This window comes from Trachinotus anak, unplaced genomic scaffold (assembly GCF_046630095.1).
Source record: "Trachinotus anak isolate AG129_WGS33_773 ecotype Australia unplaced genomic scaffold, CSIRO_AGI_Tana_v1 ptg000032l, whole genome shotgun sequence".
Lineage (NCBI taxonomy): Eukaryota > Metazoa > Chordata > Actinopteri > Carangiformes > Carangidae > Trachinotus > Trachinotus anak.
The window spans coordinates 12,811,438-12,832,639 of NW_027273883.1; the positions used below are offsets into that span (position 1 = coordinate 12,811,438).

Here is a 21,202-nt window from a genome sequence, read left to right on the forward strand (position 1 = left end):
CTGAGACACACTGACACACAGCAGTGCTGTTGACCCTACACACATCTGAACAGCAAGAGCCATTCATACATGAACAAGCACACACACACACTCCTAATCCACACACAAGCAGGCACGCACACACATACATCAACACAAACACACACACACAAAAATGTGAGCATTTAAGGTGAAAACGTGCACACGCTTGGCAGAGCTACTCAGAGTTTCCAAGTTTTTGTTCATCGCACAGCTCCATTCTCTGCTGCACCACCTGCAATCAGTCAACATCACATGAATACTTATATTTTTCACGTGTCCTGTGTGCTGCATATTTACTTTGTTTACTCCTGATTCCATTCACACTCCTCTTCTCTTTACTCATTCCAAGATCAATCAGTTTAGCAGTTTAAGGACAGACTTTTACTGGAGTTGTCAGACGATTTGTGCAGGTACATTAACATAAATTTGTGCACTTAGATTAACACGCAAGCATAAAACCCTCAGCAGGACTATAAAGAGAAAAAGTAACTTAACTCTTGTACTTCACCTGATAATTTAAAAGCACATGTCCCAATCTGACATGAATCTTCTTACAGCGAACAGTCCTTGTGTGAGTTTTTCCCACAGTTCTGACAGGACAAAATCAGGACAAAATATCAACATATTCAGGTTTGGGCATAATGGCTGAAATCAGTATCACAAAATTAAAACAACTATTTTTCAGGTCATTTATTAAACACAAATGTCGTTCTCTGGTCTCAGCCTCTCAGATTCAAAACGTTACTGCTTTTCTCTTTTTCATGTGATTGTAAACTGAAGATTTGGATTTGGTTTTTTGATGACTTCACCTTTAATCAATAATGTAAGATAATCATTAGCTGCAGCCCCAACGACCTTATTGTTACAATACAATTCCAAAAAAATAACGGTAACCAAATTATAGTTTCAGTCACTATTTGAAATAAAATGCCAAAGATTTTCTTTTGCTGGAGGAAATTACACAAAGCGAAAATTTTTCACTATTTTCTGACATTTTATAGACAAAGCAATAAAACAAGTTAATGGCTGGCACATTGATCGGTAATGAAAATAATCATTAGCTGCAGCCCTAATTATTGCCCTGCCCTACACACATGGCTCCTCATTCTTCATGCAGAGACAACACACAACAGAAGACAAACTACAACTCAAAAGGCCGTCACTTCAAAACCACTTCAACCAGCCTGACTGACTGCTTTCCACTGACACAGTTGAGTCAGTTTTACTGACTGGTCGCTGTTGCCATCAGGAGCAGAGTGCTCGAGCAGCCAACATTTCTGCCTCCTTCCCCTGGCCTGGCTGGGACTGATTAAAGCCTTCTGCTGAAACAAGGTCATAATTCACTTAGCCATTTCCCAATTTCCGCATAATTACCCTCCTGCTTCGTGAACGCTAACACGCGCGAACGCACACACGCGCCCACACACATTCGCACCGACGCTCAGACACAAACACATTTCCTCTCTGATTTGTGTCATTACTGAGAGGAGAGTGGTTAAAAGGTTTCAGAGTTGCCCTCTTAGTGACAGCTTAAATGGATAAAACCTCAATTAAAGACTCTCTCCCTCTCTGCCGCGCTCTGTGTGTGGATGGAATAAGCATAATTCTGTGTCCTCTGCAGTTTGTTGAAGAGAGGGCCCTGCTTTTGCCTTTTTATTCCACCTCTGGCTGCTAAATCAAACCTTTGCAATCAAGACTTTCTCATATCCCGCCATAATTGCTTCGTATTAGCAGAAGCTACCTTCAGAATAGAACTGGACAAAACCATCATCACAATTCAGATCTGAAGTTGTTTACGTCTTGATGAGCCGATAACACCATCCATAATCACAGCTCAACAATAAGCATCATTTCTGCCCAGCGAGCATTGACAACAGATACTTCTCTTGTCAATGCAGTGGTTCTCCTCCCTGCTGCTCCTCTGTCCTGTCCTGGCCAGCGACAGTTGATTCCTGGTGCGTGTGGGTTTGATGAAAACGGCTGCATTTTCACGTGCAACTGTGTTGTCTGTATTTTCTGTGGAGGATTCCTAATTGTCATGTCGGTAGAGTTTATTAATGCTAGATCACACTGCTCTGTTGTGATCAGGCTCAGCATATGGCCTCAGACTGCTGCTACGCTGCTATCATTAGCCACGTCACAAACACACCATATGAGCATCTGGTGTGTGCGTGTGTGTGCAGGAGCTGACAGTCTACATTATTAGTGCCCCCCCTGCACCCCCAAAGCCCCAACAGCGCTGGCGGGGAATAGAGTAGACATCTCATAGAGAATACTTACACTTAAACACACACAAATACACACACACAGATACTATATAAAGCGCTTTGAAACAGCTTGTAAACATCACAGCCTTGTTATTAGCACCTGATTACACTGTTGGAGCTTAGGCATCAGCTCAGAGAATAATGTTAATATCAACAACATCCTCGAGTGTGTACATCTAAGTGTGTGTATGAGTGGTTTTGTGTGCTGCCTCCAGCCCATCGCTGAGGGATTTGTTCTCTGTGGACAATTTGTTCAAATTTAACACATGGGTGGGGAAGATAAATTCTTGTTTTGCCCCGCATTTTTGCCTAAAAACTACAGATAACAAGGGAGGACGGCCATTCAGTAATTTGGCTGTCAAGAAAAAGCAATTCATCCGCCTCAGACAGCAGCGCTTTAACTTAAATCGGCACAAATGCTGTATGACTCTGACACAGCTTCTCTTGTTATTGCAATGTGAGAATTCATCATTAAGATCCAAAAAAAAAAAAAAAAAAAAAAATGTTGCCCAGCCAGACTGCCCTGAAAAGATCTGTTCAGTGACAGGAAAGTGAGCTCTACATTTCCTTTCTGTGCCTTTACATTAATCATACAGACAGTGTCCTCAGATAACCTCCAGGTTATGCAGAACACTTCACACATCCCACCAGGCTTCTTGTAATCAGCATCAGAGAGGCAAGTGTTGATGTGTTTGACTTTGTGCAAACGTCTGTGTGTTTAAGTCCCTTAATTGATCCCACAAAGGTTTGGGGTGTGTGTTTGCTAGTGTATAAATCAGCCACATCTGCTCATTCACGGTCACCGGGTGAGTGGCAGGAGAGCACAGAGGCTAGTTAATCAACAGCCTGAAATATGCTCCTATAGAAAAAGTCAGATATTGCATCATTAGTGGTGTCATGAAAGTCTTGTTTGACCTTTTTTTGGAGCACGTAGAAGCAACATGGAGAGGGGGGAAAGAGTGGGGTAATCGCTGGTGCGACATATTAATAGGCTACAGAAAATAAAACATTGTATTTACATGCATCAAACAAGTAGCCATCCTTCCCTTGTTTTTATTGAGAGCCAGAATGGAGTCACTGTGATCCAAAAACATGGACTGGAGGTGAAGGGAGAGTCTGTCTATCGACTCATATCTGTGCCAGTTGTTTTTCTGAAGTTGATCCCTATTTTGGCTGCAATCCTCCTGTCTTTTCTCTGGAAGCAAACAGCCTCTCTGTTGTTGCCAACATGAAAGCGACTGGTGCGGCTCAGCAGTGAACGTGGACAGGGATAGGGATGTGGAGGAAAAAAAAAAAAAAAACAAACTCACCCCCATTTTTTCACGCCAGTGCACACCTGGATGCAACGCAGGTGTGGCTGTCAGATTTTGGGTTTAGGAAAGTTACAGTAATTGGGCAACGCAGGCACGCCTTGTCCCAACACCTGAGAGGAGATTTTAATCACTATCAGAGAATCCAGACAGCACCACAGCCGTAACACAAGGAAGAGCATGCAGAGCAATCATTCACACTCTCAGTCACACCTTTGGGTAATTTAGATTGTCCAGTCTAACTGATGACACAGGGAACCCACACACTTAAGCATCTCTGTTTAGGAAATCTTTCTTCACTGATTCAAAAGTCTCAGAGTAACTAACAAAAGTCTGTCTGCTCCAGGATTTAGCTGAGCTGCACAGCTTCTCACAGCTGTTCAGGGTTCCCAGCAGGTGGCGAGTGATACATTTCAGCAGATGCAGAAATATTAAATACAGCATATTCTATTTACAACAACAATCAAAGACATTCAAAGATACTGGCTGGATTCAATATTTCAAATGTGTTGTGAATGTTTTTATCTGTGAATGTCATTCATTCAATACTGCAATAACATGGGAAATAACAACTGTGATAGCACCTCAAAGCTCCAACACCATACATTTTCCTGATATTAGATGTGATGGGAAAAAAAATTTAAAAGATTTTGCCTTCTTTTATGACTTTCTGGGATTTGTCAGTGTCATGAGTCACATAAATCACTGCTTCAAGCACTGATAAGGACACAGTCCAAATAAATCCATATCCCTTCATCATCACATATTGGTTCTGCATGCATTATCCTTGACGCTTTGTCCAAATGACACATAGACGTGCCCAGACCATAAAAACATCATCATTACTTTGAGCAAGGTACATTCACATTTATAGAGAGGTAAATTCGAATATCGGTTATAAGTATAATATGTATGTGTATTTATCAGTCCACCAAAACAGCTGTAAGACACAAAATGTTTCCCATACACGAAATCTATTTGTGTGGCCCATCCAAGAACATTTTCCCCCTCACTCAAACTGAATTTTTTCTGTATTTATTATTTCCCCTTATTAAAGTTTGTGTGATGTTGAGGATGAAACTGAGAACTGAGTCTGCCAGAACGCAGCATTCATGTGCAGATCTCATGAATTCACTGCAGCCCACCACGCTACACCTCCACCTCCCTTGAGGTTGAGAACCAAAAACAAATTCTCAAGCAGTGGGAAACACTGGCAGTGACACTGTTTTCTGTATCTCGTTTCATATTCCCTCCAACAGCTTACTGTATTTAGATCATCTGGCCATCGTCTGAACTGAATCGAAATTCTTAAGATGAACTAATCACCGGTTCCGCCACTCTGTGATTGTGACGCTGTTTGCTGTGAAACAGTGGTGTTGGTCTTTTCCTGCTCACTTCGCGTGGGAAGTTTGATAAAAGAAACCACTTAATCCTTCTCTGAGGTAGAAGTGTTTTTAATTCCAGCCGACCTTTCGGTGCGATTTCTTCTAGCAATGATTCTTAAAAGCCTGATAAATACAGCCTGCAAAGCATCTGCGCTAACCACTGAGCCACCAGCAAGGAATCAGCAGTCACTTAAATCAATACCAATCCTAGGCCGGGCATTTATACCTGTAAGACCCTTACTTTGTGTCAGGCTTGATCAGAATTGCCTGACTCAGTCTGAGTCTCACATAAGCTTGGTCTTAGCAGAATTACATCCCTAAAATCCCCACGAACCAGCTTCCTGTGAATCCGAACCATTACACCAACCAGTTAGCGTTTGACTCCAGACCGAGCTAGCACGACCACTGAACATCAGTGCTCCATTTTCATAGCAATGCTTTTGATTAGTCATGTAAGCGAGACGGCGTTTGAGGAAATGAAAGAGCCAATCAAGATATATGGAAAAACAGGGTGGGCTCCATATTTCCGGCTCTTCTTTTTCTCAAGATCGGTGTGAGTGTTCTGTGTGTGTGTGGAAATGTATACGCCGTGCAAGGAGGCACGTTAGGAGAATGCCACATAAGAGGTGGTTTTGGTCAAAATCTAAAAAAATGTGTGACATGTGGGGAGTGCTGGGGAAGGAAAGAAAAGGAGAGAGTGGGTGAAGTGAGGTGAAGGGAAACCAGAGCTCAAAGAGAAGCAACATATTTTGTAGGACTGGAAAGATTCAGTCCACTTTAATTTGACAGAGAAGGAGTCTCACAACATTCACTTTAAAACCACACAGTTCCCAAAACACCCCCCCTCCCCCTCCCCCCGACTGATTTCCCACCAGGCAAATGGAGGATGGGGGAAGAACAAAGAGGTGGGAGCCTACTCCTGAAATCTAACTCTCCCCCAAGGAGAAAAAAAACGATAGAGGAAGAGAAAATAATTCATTTCTTTTCCTCCTCTCTTTTACATGTCCCTTACCACTGAGTGCACCTACCCGACAACACCTGTCCAATCAGAAAAATGTATTTACTCCCACACACACACGCGCGCACACACACACACATAGAGAGCAAGAGCACGAGAAAGAGAGAGAAGACCACTTGATCTTATTATGCAAACAGCAGTCATCCATCACACAGGTGTTCCTATTGCTTTTAATTAATGACGTCTCCGCGACTGTCTGCACACCACACACACACTCTCACACCCACACATCGCCATGCAAACCAGGATCCATTCACCCGTACGCTATGTGGCCTTATTATTCGTTACTAACGAATCGCCTGATCGCTGCGTCTATGTAACTGTTATGATGATCACTGAGAGTGTATGTGTGTGTGTGTGTGTGTGAGAGGTTTTATTGTGTGTGTGTGCACGTGTGCAAAACACACATCGCAGTAGTAAGCTGACATGCGTAGCGGCAGTGCAAACGTCCATGATGGATGGGTTGTATGCACACACACACAGGCAGGCAGGCCTTGTGATAGTGAGTGAGTAATACTCTCCTTTGTGCAGATATTCATAAATGTAAATGTTGTTGTCCTAAGTGGGGCTGGGAGACAGATAGGTTTGTGTTGCTGTCAAGGGGATGGTTGATTGGCCTGTTTAATCCGCTCGTCTGCGTCTACGTTTCCCTCTCCCTTTCTCATTCCCACACACACACACACACACATAAACTAGGCCTGTGTTATCCTGTATTACTGTGCCTAATGTGAGAACTCAATGTGTGGATCAGGGCGCCAGCCAAGCATTATTATCATTATTATGATGACCTTCTTCCCCTGCTTTATTATAATTCAACACAAAAATCCATCTGTATTCGTCCTGATTTCCTCCCTCCTCTAGCCAGTCCTATAGCATTTCTCTCACTGTCTCTCTCTTCTCATATTCTTGCATTATTTCTCTCCTGCCCTGTGTGACGTGTCTCTGCGCACTCTGACGAGCTGGATGAATATAAAACAAGTTCCACCTTGCCGTCGATTACCACACATAATGCATGGGCATGCAAATTCTGCTTGCGATAGCTGGCTTCACTCCAGTGGCATACGTTGAGGTGACAGTGTCATGGACACACACACACATGCAAACACACACACAACTGTCTAGAAATGTTTATGCGTTTGTTTATTCAAAACCTAATCGCTTCCGGAATATACAACTGATAAATTAAGAGATATCACCAGATATCTATTATGCAAATCAGTTAACTGCTGCGTTATTAGATTACACACATACACATGTATATGCATGCACGCACACTCACACTCACAGCAGTGGCTAATTGCCAGGTGGTGGAAGATAATGTGTGATTTAACGGACTGATGGATTTGTTTTTGTTTCAGTCACCCATCAATGAACAGAGACATCTGTAACAGGGCAAACACACACACATACTCCAGGTCGCACACATAGAAAAAGAAACACACCATTATCCACACACTCATGCCCAGGGATATCGGTGACAAATGACTGATTGGCAGTGGCAACAGCCTTTGTGCAAGAAGCAAACACAGGAAATGATCTATCCTCTCAAAAGAAAAAAAAAGGTACACTGCAGGGACGTGAGCGTGTTTGTGTGTACACTCACAATCATAAATATGTGCAAATGTACCGACGTGAGCATGCATGTTTGTGTCCGCATGTATGTGTGAAGTAGTTAATCTTTTTTAACAGTCTCAGCCTGTCTCTTGTGGTTGATGAGTGGCTCGGGGTCAGAAGCTGGTTGAGAAGCTGCAGAGTCCTGAGGCCTTACAATGTGTTTACCACTCAAACTGACAGCTATACTACAGCTTATTATTGGCCTTCTAAACCTCCACACTGCACTGCGAGTTAGAGAAACTCCAGAGAGGCCGATCGCCACCGGCTAGAGACACGCCAGCCAACCCTACAAATGTTGGATGTTGTGGTGTGGAGTGCAGAGATTAAAATAAATGCTGGAAATAGGATCTGTGCTGTTGAAAAATGGCACACAAGTGTATGAAAGAGTAGATTAGACAGGTTATTCTGCAGTTTATCTGCCTTTTGTGTGCCACTGTCCATGGGCCCTTTGTCTCCTAATTCACTAAGTAGGCTGAATTGAAAAAGTTATCCCCACTCACTGCTTATACATTGTCATTGTGCATGTGTGCAGAGAGAGAGAGACAGAGACAGAGAGAAAGAGATGGGGAGATCAGGGATGAGGCAGGTCCACTGAGATGCACCATTCTTTAATTAACCACAGTCTTTTTTAAAAGACACACACTCTAAGGCTCACACTGCAGGGGCTAAGAATATTCTGCCGCTGGGATCAAAACAGTACTGGTGGTGAAAGTGTGGAGAGAGGGAGAGAGAGAGAGAGAGAGAGAGAGAGAGAGAGAGAGAGAGAGAGAGAGAGAGAGAGAGACTGCAGGGCTCTGCAGTACTCAGGTACTGGACAGTCAGGTTAAAGGTTAGGCTGCTCCAGACTGCTTTAGTCCTCCCTCTGCCTTGTCTGAAACACCAACTGCAGCTTTTTTTTTTTTTTTTTTTAACAGTAAACACACTGAATGTACAGCAGAGAACAGCTGACATATGACTTAACTGAGGATACATTCTACCGAGTTTAAAACTGCAGCTATACCGAGGTCCTGGGTTCATCTTCGCTTTCCTTTATGCCTTTAAGCGCAATTTTTTCACATTTTATCTTAGTTAACTTCTGTCTCTGATATGAAAACCAAAGGTGGAATTTCATTAGCATTTATTATCAAATTATTACTGAGCAAAAAAAAAAAAAAAGAAGTAGAATTTGAAACTGAGCACTCTTCATTTTGAGTGTTGCAGGAAAAATATTATCTAAAATGCACTAGAAGCTACTGTGCACGCAATATTAGTTTTTTCTATGATGTGCGGAAATAATTTTCTCACATTCAGGAAAACTAATATTGTTTACAGAATCATACCACAACCAATAACCTTGTTTTTTCCGCTCCTATTACTTTACGCAGCACTTCATCTATAGTAATTCTGCTGTGAGGCATAAATTCACTCATAGTTTTATTTCACGCTGTAAACTAAAATCATCGGCCTTAGAGTTATTGTTGGTGAACAGGATCCGTTTTCAAATTGTTTATGTCTTTAATAAGTGTGCTCATAAAGTGTGAGCTGCTGTGTTGTCTGACTGCTCATCTTAGGAGCCCAGCACATTCTGCTGAAGAGGTAAATACCACATACTGAGATGTTGTGAGTACAGCCGAAAGCACGGACAAACAGGCTTCACTGCAAGATGGAGAACGAAAAGGAAGGTGTGTGCCTGTGTGTGACATGCGCTCTTATGCACCACTGAGACCTACAATTTAGGCTGATTGTTGCACTATTTTATGACCTTATCTGGGACTTGAAATAGATGAACTGCTTGTTAAAATTAAACCTTAAAAAAAAAAAAAGACCACTATTTTTCCCGTCAAATCTGGCATTCACTAGTAAATTAGCAATATTTTGGGGAGAAAGCAGCTGTAAATTGAACAAGCGAGATGTGGACGCACAAATTAGGAGGTGATGAAACACAGATGGTGCAACATAAACTTACAAGATTCTACTGTGAATGGTTGGAGGAGAGTGTGTTACTGCAGAGTGACACTATATTCTTGAGAATCCAGCAGCAGAGCCATGGACTCACGTGGACAGTATTAAAAAGGCAGCTTTCAAAAAGAGAGAGAAGAAGAAAAAAGTCTTTTTCACTTGAATCAAGATCGGAGCAAGGAGCGAGGGATTAGGAGGATAACAAAAAGGCCAACGGACTGAGTGTAAACAAGAAAGGGGGTTAGAGAGGGATAGAAGGAGAGAGCAAGTTGGAGAGGGAGCGAGAAGGAGAGATTGAATAGTGACACTGCTACAACACAATGGGGTCAGGATGAAGAAGTGCTCCTAATTGAACCAGATAGAGGAGAAGACAGAGAGAAAGAGCCCTGAAAGACTGAGAGAGAGGAGAGCCACATGACGGAGAAAGGAGGAGGAGGAGGAGAGGAAGGCGAAAGAATCACATGTGATTCTTTTTCCTTTCCTTTCTATTCCTCTGCCATGAATGGCTGACTGTAGAGGAGAGGTGGAGAGAAAGAAACTGGAGTATGCACAGATAGGTGTCGGACTGAGGAGCAGAAAGTAAATATGTCTGACCAGCTGTGCAAGGCAAGGTGATGACAAGATGGTTTAGAGCCACCTTAAATTCATAATCTGGGTCTGACAGAGCAGTTTGAGACTGGAAAATGCATTTACCATGCAGAAAAAACATGACAGACCTGTTAAAATGATTTGTGGGGATCTAAATCATTTCTTTCAGAAAGATAGAGACGAGAAAGGTGGTTGCCACAACCCTGATAAAGCATCAGAGGGACATATGCAAGCAAAGCTCAAAAGCTGCAGCAAACCACTGACTAGCTGAAAGTGTGAAAGTATGAGCCTGACAGTGCAAATCAGGACATTCCCCTCCCCTTTAACAGGTGGAGAACAGAGAAATCAAAGGAAATGGCAAGTACGCACACACACACACACTGTTAAATATGAGGAGTTGAGGGGGGGGTCTTACTGTATGTTGGAGCTGTTCCAGTACACGGAATGCCTGTTGGCTGACACCTGGAGCAGGTTCGCCCAGGTGAGACTCGTTAGCACCCAGAGAGACAGCGGTACCAGAGCCATGCTCTCGGCTCCTCTCTCGGCCTCCGTCCCCTTCGGTCTCTCCGGCCGCTCTCTCGGTCCCTTCACCCCACCAAACAACGCGACTCAAACATCCCAGCAAATGCCTAACAGACGAGAGAGGGGGGGAAACAAAAGCTTCATGCATGCATACCAACGGATACGTTCACAGACTATTAAGACTGGCTCTGGTTAATAAGTGCTGTAAAACTCAGAAGTCTATTGTGGTGTGAAGTGACTTAGGTCCCCCCGCCCCCTTCCCCCATAAACCAGACACTGCGAGCCCCCTCCCCTCCTCCCTCCCCAACAAATCCTGGGGCTTCAAACAAGGGGGGGGGGGGGGGGTCTGGAAGTCCTTATGAGCGGGCCCGCTTAGAGACGGAGCTGCGCCCGGTCCTGTCTTCTCACCGGGAACTGCTGCTTCTGAGCCCGCCAGAGGAGTGTGGGAGGCCGGCACTGGGTCCGAGCGGGGGGTCGGTCTTCCAACGAGCACGAAACGGTCCTGTCCTCTGGGAAAGAGTTGTGTACTGCTTACGTGAAATGGAAATTACAGGTGAAAAAAACAAACAAACAAAAAAACAAAAAAAAAAACCCAGTGGTAAAATAATAAGATAATAAGCAAGTCCTCTTCCCTTTTCTAACTGTTGTTAATCTGCGTGCTGCTGCAGTTTCTTGTCTCCTTCCAAGGATCCGAGAGATGCAAAGCACGCCGGGTACTGAGCTCTGTAACCGCCGCAAACAATTCAACCAGCCAGTTTCATTAGGTCTTCAAGACTCTATCCGACAACCATCGTTTACGGCGAGCAGCCTGCAAGCCTGTGTCTCCCTCCCTCTCTCTCTCTCTCTCCCTCTCTCTCTCCTCCTTCTCCTCTCTCTGTTTGGTAGGCAGCGCTCGTCCACTTTGTAACTCCACCCCCAGCGAGCGACAGAGGCGCATTCCTCCAATATTGTGGCCGAGCCGCCGCACATCAGGCACCGCTGCGACTTGAAGTTTTTTTTTTTTTTTGTCAATTATTCGACCTCCACTGCCGGTGTAAAAGTAGAAAGCTTTGAATCCCCCTCCTCTGCCACATACGTCTGCAACCACAATCTGTAGCCTATTTTCCAGCGTAACACCCCCCACACATACTCATATATATACACACACACACACACACACACTGCATTTTTATTACAAAAGCTCAAAAACACCGACTCACTCACGCACATATATCCACCGCCGCCACCCCTCCTTGCGTGGACTCCCAGACACTGTAAGTCAGTCTAATACAGCACTTTTATCATGTGCAATCCTCTTATTCTAGCTGCAGCATGTCCACGCACGTAATCTCCACCCACCATAAAGAAAATATACAAACTGTGTACTGCATTGTACACCGGGATGTTTACAGTGAGAGCATATTGATCAGGCTTTATCTAACTTTTGATAAGAACTGTCTGTTTCTGCTGTTTCATTTTGCCAGTTATCCCATAACAGATCCATAATTAAAAGGCAATTAATATATAAGTTTAGAATAGATGTTAGAGTTCTTGTCATGCAAGTGTGGCTCATATATCCCTGAGTTAGAAATGGATGGAGCGACTCAGTCCTGCAGAGACATGGTGAAATGTTCGGTAATTTACCCCCCTCTGTCATCTCCACTGCCTCAAACTGTGCATCTCTAAGGTGAGTGTGTGTGTGTGTGTGAGAGAGAGAGAGACAGACAGAGAGACAGAGAGAGAGAGAGAGAGAGAGAGAGAGGAACAGGCCAGACATGGAAAGAGACAGGAGGAGGGAGGGAGAAAAAGAGAGAGATAGCAGATAGGAGAAAGATTGTTACAGTTTTCTTGCCGCCTGCTGGGAATGAGTTGGTTAAGGAGAAGTCAGAATGATTTATTGGGAGAAAAAAGGAGGGAAATAGGGAGAAGGAGAGCAAGAAAGAGAGAGGGATGAGATGCCATCGGGGAATCCCTCTGTCTTCTCAGGTCCTTCCATGCCTCTCATGAGCTGTCCATTTAATCCCCCCTGTCTCTCTCTCTCTCTCTCTCTCTCTTCTGAGCTTATTCTCTGATTTCCAATGCAAACTTTCTCCACTCTGTGGTCCCTGCTACCTGGCTCTGCTGTTTTGCCTCTGTCTTTTGTTAGCGTTGTCTCTGGTGGTCTACCTGTCTCCTTTGCCTCTGCCTCTCTCTTCATCTCTCTGCGTTACAGCAGGCATGCAACTTTTTAATGAGCACTCCTCCTTTGCCTCCTCTCCGCGCTCCTCTGTCCATCATTTCTCCTCAGTGTCTTCATGTTCTATCTCTGTTTATCGCAGTGTTGTGTTATGTGGTATCACAGCAGTACAGTCAAACACCTGGTACAATTAAATATACATGCCTATGTGCCTATATATATATATATATATATATATATATATATATATATATATACTAACACATTCAGCCTCCATCGCTCTGCCCTTGGAGGGGTGGTTAGCCCTAACTACCACACTTTTGGGTTTGTTTGCTCAACTTTTGTGATATCTGTTTCCATTTCTGTCGTTACCCAAATAAAATGCAATTAATTGAATTTCATTTTGGTGCACTGAAAAAATTGTTTTAAAAATTAAAGGAACAGTTTGACTTTTTTAAAAGACTCCGAACAGGAGGGACATAGCTGCGTGGCTGTGTGTGGCTCTGAATTCCTGATTCTCCATTAGGCTGCGGAATAAGCTAGTAAGTGAGAATATTTCATCACACCTATAAAAACGTGTTTGGAGCGTGTTCTGAGGATTGTCCAGAATGACAGGGATACTGTTTCTGGAAAGAGGCACATTGTCCTACATATTATATGGGAGACAGCAGAAATCTCTGAGAAGATATCTCAAAATGTGGACAAATAGAACCAAAACTATCTATATGGCTAGATATCCCTAGAAGCAAGTGATGAAATGTGTTTTTTTTTTTTTTTTTCAGGTGAACTGACCCTTTAAATTCCAGCCTATACATCATGGATGATTGACTGTATGGAGACTACAGGGGGCTGGGTTGTAAATATACTGTATGGTTACATCTTAAAGGAAACTATCAATCAGGTGTAAGAAAACAAAGTTGGAAATCAGACACCGATGGATGCAGGGATTCTATACTTTTTCTAAACAAAAACACAAATTTTATTTCTCACTTTTCCGTTCAGTTTCTTTTAAACAGATGCTGACATATTCTGTTCCAGCAAACACCCCTGTCAATTCTAATCGTCCAAGTTGGATGTCCCAGGCGTGGGTTGCAGTGCTATTGGATTACTTTTGTATTGAGGTTATTATGAGAAACGACCTCGAGGCTGACTGCATGTGGTGACACCGCGGCTCTTATGACATTTCCCACCCAGAGTTGGCCAACAACACATCTGTCAAGTGCTCCTTTCTGCAACCTCAAAATCTAATCAGAGCTTTCTCCTAGCACTGATAATTGGATATTAGGCCCCCGTAGGGCTCACATCCCTCTCCGGGACCCCAGGAAGTAAACAGTGCACATATGAATTCAGCAGGACCCATGTATGTTCACGAACATCATATGAATGTACAGTGAACACCTTTTTTTTTTTGGTACACTTGTATGTACGTTGCATTTCAATGGCATTCTTGAACCGCAAGTCTCTTTCTCACTCCGCCTCCCGCTCGCTCAGTGTCTTGGCCTGCTTCGCTGTTCACTGTTGTGTTAGTAAATTGTACTGACACTCCCCCCGCCTCCTCTCGCTCCCTCACCACCTCTGCTGCTCTCCCTCCCTCCCTGTCCCTCTCTCACCCGACTGACTGACACGAATTTTCAATCTCTCTGTTTACCTTTCACTGCTGTGCCTAAAACAACACTGGTACAGGCTAAGAGCGAGGAGGAGACTAGGGGTGGAGTGGAGGCAGGGCTGGGGTGGGTGGTGGAGATGGAGCCGAGTACGAGAGAGCGTTGGAGGAGGGAAAAAAGGGGGGGGGTGAGGAGGAGAGGTGCCAATAAGATTGGATGGGAGAAGGAGAACGTGCAAGAGGGGGAGGCGGGGAGCAGGGGATGCAAAAAACGAAAGAGGTGCAAAAAGAGAGAACAGGGCTTTCTCTGTGTTTTGGTTGGAGAGGAATCCGAGGGGGAAAGAGGAGAGAGAAGGAGTGAGGGCTTAAGGGAAGGAGAGGAGGAGCGGATACTTTTGAACAGTCACGCAAACTGAACCAGCAGAGGGGACAGAGGCGAGGAGAGGAGAGGAGAGGGGAGGGGAGGGGGGAGGAAAAGGAAACGAAAGGGTGGAAGAGAATGGAAGTCAGGGTTGGGCGAAAGAGTTAGATGGGGCACAGAGCATTAGGAGTGCAATGAGATATAGAGAGTGGGTGGGGGTGGGGGGTGAGATTTATAGAAGTACAGAAAGAGGGAGAGGACAGCAAGACTGATGTGTAGAGAGACATTTTTTTTTTAAGAAGACGAGAGGGATGGAGGAAGAGAGGGCGTATATATAGAGAGAGAGAAAGAGAGAGAGAGCTCAGAATAGATATGCTCTCAACAGCATGAAATATTGAACGAAGGAGACTGAACACAAGGAGGGGCGAGGAAAATGGAGGGACTGATAAAGACAAATACAATCGTTTTGTGTGTGTGTGTGTATATGTGTGTGTTGTTTTGGAGACAGAGGAAGATGAGAGAGAAGAAGAGTAGGTGACAGGAATATGAAGAATGGTTACTAGTGGCTTGAGACCACTCACACACACACACACACACACACACACACACACACACACGCTGGCGTTGCCTTGAGTTTAGATTACTCCCATGTGTGGATGAGATGGAGCAGAATACGCAGAATACGCTCATCACACACACACACACACACACACACACACACACCCTTCCTTTGATCTCACTTCTCACTGATCTTCTCTCCTTCCATGTCAAATATTTAGGCTGCATTTGGCAGGTTTGATGAAAATTACCATGGAGAAATGACGTTATTTATTTAACTTCCACATCAGAAGTCAGTGTCAGTAGCACCGAGAGGAGGATCCTAAAATTTCCACGAAAGGAGGCCGGCACCGATCCAAAAAAGTGGAATCTGCTGAGTTTCCCATTTCACATACGACATTTAAATGCAGGGAATCTCTGTCAAAAGATTTCCAACGGGGGAACATTAACAACTAATTTCGAAAAGTCAATGGAAAAAAAGTAAGAAGTTTAGACACTGTGACATTCACACACACAAGATGATGAGTCAACACCTACATCATTTGCTATTAAAGTGTCATGAGGATGTTTTATGTCTCTAAATAAATGTATTTTTTTGATTAATTCAGACTGTGCGGGCCTGCAGGGAACTTTAATCTCCAGCTAAGCTTGGGAGCCCTATCATTTTAACAATAGCTCTGATAGAAATATCCAACCAGCATCGCACACAAAGAATGACGCACAATGGCAAATCTCTCTTTTCCCCGTCTCTCTTACACCATCGCCCTCACACACACAGACCTGTATTCACTTACTTTGCATTTTTTAACCTATGATCTTGACATAAATCAGATAGAGCGCATCAGTGAAGAGAGAGATGGGTTCCCAGTGGCTGAAGATAAAAGAAAATGAGGATGAAGAAGAGCTGCAGTAACAACTGAGGATGTACTGGGCTGTAAAGACACCTGAACACACTTGACTGACTCGATACTTGACTTGTGAATGGCAAAAATGAGTTTACACATCCTTTTAAGAAGAATACAAATCTTTGTTTTGGTGCATAAATACAAAATACTGGAGAGATGAAAGATACATTTTCTAAAACAAACAAATGCCTGAATTAATGAGTAGTGCAAATACCTCTGCAATTGTTTATCAAGGTGATATCACCTAATGAAAATGACAATGACAAATTTCATAGTTCAGAGTTTTAATTTAACACAACAATACCAATAATATTTGTTCATGCAGCAGAAAAAGTGCCTCACATATACAGACGGATGACAAATTAAAAGAAAAAACAGCGCTCTTTGGCACAGATTCTACAAGTCTCTGCAATTCTGCTGGAGGGATGAGTACCGCTCTTGCAAAAGACATTTTGTCATTTGATGTTTTGGTGATGGCAGTGCACTGTCTGACAAGCCTGTGATGGACTGAGCAAGTAGACACAAAGATGCAGGGTTTAGATTTCAAAATATTGGCCATTATATATGCAAAAGAAGTGAAAATAAAAAGTTGAATCTTGTCAAAAATGGGCCTAAAAAAGGACAAACAAAACAGAACTAAATGCAAAGTACAGCAAACTGAGCTGCAGTAGAATCGAACAGTTGACCTAAACAAAAAGACCCCCTGCAATGACATACAGGGGATCACTGGACAAAACGAAGTAACTGCAATAGTTCCAAATAAGACAGAAAAGCTCCATCAAAACAACTGTAAGATAAACATAGCACTGACATCACAGCATTAACTAAATGTGTGAATTACTTCTAGAAAATGACCAAACACGCAAATAACCTTTGTGTAAAGTCATCCTTGTGCGTTGTCGTTGAGCTAAGTTGAGTTGAGCAGACATGTGGTTATAATAGTTTTTAGCCTGCTGGTTGTGACCCACTCAGTGACCCCTCGTAGAAATGTTTCATCACAGAATAAAGTGAATTAGACCTTCAATTCAATTTCAATTCAATTCAATTTTATTTGTATAGCGCCAAATCATAATATACATTATCTCAAGGCACTTTACAGGGTAAGGTCAAGACCTTACTTTGTTACAGAGAAAAACCCAACAGTTCCCACAACGAGCAAGCGCTTGGCGACAGGGGGGAGGAAAAACTCCTTTTTAACAGGAAGAAACCTCCAACAGAACCGGGCTCAGGGTGGGCGGCCGTCTGCCTCGACCGGTTGGGTTTAGGAGAAGATAGAAAGAGGGGGAGGGGGAGGAGAGGGGAGAGAAGAGAGAGAGAGAGAGAGAGAGACCAGGAACAGCTGTGTAGGTAATGGTGTTATCAATAATAATGACAGATAACAGTGGTTAATAGTAAAGATGAGTAGTGGTGGATCTGGATCCTGCTGCTCCCGAGGCAGAGATACCTGCAGAATGAGGACAGAGAGAGGGAGAGAGAGGAGAAGCACAAACTACGGGAGAGAAAAGGAAACAAAGTTAATGGCATGAGGTCATCGAGAGAGAGAGGGGGAGAGAGACAGAAATAGGGAGAGAGCGCCCAGTGAATCATGGGAATCCCCCAGCAGTCTAGCTCTATAGCAGCATAACTAAGGGATGGGTCAGGACATACCTGAGCCAGCCCTAACTATAAGCTTTACTAAACAAGACAGTTTTAAGCCTGATCTTAAAAGTAGAGAGGGTGTCTGCCTCCCGAACCCACACTGGGAGCTGGTTCCACAGGAGAGGAGCCTTTTACTCTTCATCCAAAATCAGTGTTAGCTGGGCTTGCTCAGCATTTTTATATGGGAGGATATGATTACTTAATTAAGTTATTATCCAGTCCACCTGAATGGGAGCATCTTTCTCATGTTTTTCCTCTAGACCTAAAAGTTTAGGCCCCTTATGTCGATAGTACAATATGTTCATGTGCGTGCCTGTTTCTTACAAGCAAGTGCATGTGTATGCACGGCTGCAAGCTTGTGTGTAAGACTGGTTGGGCTTTGGGGCTATTTAGACAAATGTTCCTGAGGCTTCATATATCACAGGTCTCAGTACTGTATCATCCCCCGTTAGTGTGCTTCTGCAGACAGCAGAGAAACAACGAAGACAGCACACATGGATTAACGAACACGTACACAACAACCACCCCCTGCCATAGACAGACACACATGCACACGCATGGAAACAGAACAGGTGCAGGTTGAAAAAGCCAGCTGCCACCCGTTCTTTGTAACATCTACATTTCATCAGCAGCAGCAGCAGTAGCAGCAGCACAGGTGATGCCGAGCCCAGTGGGAACCAAGATTAGGAGAGTGGGAGGAGGTTTAACTTACTCTGTTATCTAAGGTCAGATTTGCATTTTCCTTTTATTGTTAAAGGTTAGGTATTCCAGTGACTAAGCTGATCTGAGATCAATGCCAAAAGCCACCTTCCGCCCTCAAGCACGGCTCCTTGGAGCTTCTGATGGTGACATCATATCTGTGCAGGAAGTTGAAAGGACAGCGAGGAGATTTTTGCCCATTTGGAACATCGTGATTTGGTAGACAGTCGGTGTCATGTACCCCTGCATCTCTCTTGCTCACTGTCTTTCTTCTTCCTTTTCCTCTCTGTTCATTTCTTTCTCTCTTGCCTCTAGCTTCCTCTTTGTCATTCTATCTCAATCCCCTTATTTCTGCCTCCACTGCTATCTCTGTCGCCCTGTTGCTCCTGGTTTCCTCCTTCCTTGCTCTATCTCTATTTACCCGTTGCTCTCAGCCCCCTCTCTTCCCTCCGCTCGGATGCTGTGAGGAAGTGCTGTCAGGTGAAAACCTGGTAGATTAACCTCTGACCCTCAGCAGGAGGTGGGACCGATTGGCTTGTAATTGCTATCAATGTAGCGTGTGTGTGGGTGTAGGTTCAGTATTTGTGTGCCCTTCCTCCATTGGGGCAGTTTGATGGCTATCTGGCCCCGCTCAGGCAGCCATCACATTTAAAGGATGAAATGCATTCTGGGATGTGATGGTGCATTATGGGTGTAACTGGATGTTTGGTGTCCATACCAAAGAGGATGAAAAACCATTTCTGCTGTCCTCAGCAAACTGCAGCTTACTACAGTGTCCAGAGCAAACACGTTAACACACATACACACACACACACAAATAATACACTCACACACACACACCACAAGACATAAATACAAATGAAATGTACTTTTTCTCTTATATTGACTTTGAATGGCACCTGATTTGTGCAGCAGTGTGTGCTAAGGCCCCTCTTCTGCAGCTTGTCTGATTGGACTTGTGTGCATGGGTACCCATGTGTGCAGAATATTTACGACTTTATGCATGTGTGCAAGCGTGTGTGTGTGTGTGTGTGTGTGTGTGTGTGTCTGTGTGTGTCTGTGTGTGTGTGCGCAGAGATGGGGTGCTGTGAAACAGAGGCTCTGACTTCCCAGCAGTCCTTTGTCATACTGACTGACTGCTGAAAGGCTGAAAGCAGGAAAGCCATTTCAGACTGTGGGGCTAAATGATGGCAGGTACTCCGATCCATCCGCTGCTCACTACAATAACACAATACAGACCAGTCATCAACAGCCCTGTCATCTCCATCTATAAATGCACTTCACACAGTCTCCCCCCAACTATCCTGCTCCTCTGACTGCCTTTCAAACACTTGTGTAACTGTCCCCTAAATCCAATTGGCCCTCATATAGCTGAAGTAGAGCCAGATTCAGTGAAACCATTTATGTCCCTTGTTTCCTTGTTTAGTTCGCCTTGTGTCATCCTCAAGTTAGAGTTACTGCAGAATTTATTGGATTGTTGTCTTGGCTGGGGGTGGGGGTGTCACTTGGCCTGTCACTCGGAGTAACCATGTATTTCATGTGGTGTCGCTGCTACTTCTTGAGCCTATTGATGAAATTAATGACCGGGGTGACTAAATGGGCCGTCACATTACATGGCTCTGGAGACTCACAGGGGTGGGCAGGCTTTTACACCAGCCAAGCACTAACACAGGCAGCTGCAAGAGAGACAGAGCAAAAAAAAAAAAAAAAAAAAAAAAAAAGGGAACTCGAGATTTTTTTCAAGGTGAGGCAGGGAGGGAGAAAGCAGATGGAGAGAGACATCATGGCAGAAGAATGCATACAGTAAAAGGATGGAGAGAAAGGCGGAGTAAAAGCGGGTGACAGGGAGGAAGGCAGGGAGGGAAAGAGAGATAGTGAGTGAGTAAAAGCAGGTCTGGTCCAGGTGGGGTTCAGGCAGTCAGTATGTTATTTTAGGAGGGCAAAGGGAGGGAGGGCGAGAGAAAGGGATGGATGGAGGGAGGCGAAGATGAATGTAGTTAATTAAGATGAGCAGGCGGAGGAGACAGTGTGGAATTACACAAACACTAATTAGAGTCTTCGTTAGGGGGCACAAAATGAGAGCAGCACATCCATCATCTCAACCCTCCATCCCTCTTTTCTCCCTCCTTCTTTACCTCTGCTCTCCACTGCTCTTGCTCTGGCATGGCAACCATATTTCCTCTCACAGTTCTCCTCGCTGCCCCCACCATCTCAGGTCCTCCGCTGCCACTTTCCTCCCCACACTTTTTGCTCCTCCATCCTCTCTCCTCTCCTCAGTTTTTCCCCATTGATCCTACCCACAGCTGAGTCAATAGGTGTGAATTAACATCTGGAATCATAATCGAAGCATCTCTCTTTCCTTCACTGTGATTTCTATTCTTTGTTTTCACATCATTCCTTCTTTTTTTTTTTAATCACTTCTCCGGGTAGGATTTTATTTCCACTCTCCCTCTCCCACTTCCCTGTTACATGCTGACAAACACACACCGGGTTAACTGTACTATGTCAGCACTATTTTTATTGTCTCGCCAAGCCAGTCAATGCCTCTGGTTTTGCTGCTCCTGCTCCTCTCCTCCCACATACAGTACACACGGCACTGTAAACCACTTACCTCTTCTTA

General features: G+C 44.1%; 1 protein-coding gene across 2 annotated transcripts in view; it reads right to left on the reverse strand.

Annotated features, from left to right (window-relative positions):
- The window catches only part of efna3b (ephrin-A3b), a 58,911-nt gene extending 47,394 nt beyond the window's left edge, over nucleotides 1–11,517 (reverse strand). Inside the window, exons 1-2 of one of the 2 annotated variants that reach the window (XM_071470050.1) lie at nucleotides 11,072–11,517; nucleotides 10,557–10,770 (exon numbers count right to left, since the gene is read on the reverse strand). In XM_071470050.1, the coding sequence (XP_071326151.1) occupies nucleotides 10,557–10,666 (110 nt within the window). In that variant the 5' untranslated portion in view covers nucleotides 10,667–10,770; nucleotides 11,072–11,517. Of the gene's footprint in view, nucleotides 1–10,556; nucleotides 10,905–11,071 lie in introns of those variants that run through there. The other variant, XM_071470051.1, reaches the window with a different exon arrangement.
- Nucleotides 11,518–21,202: the final 9,685 nt, after the last annotated feature.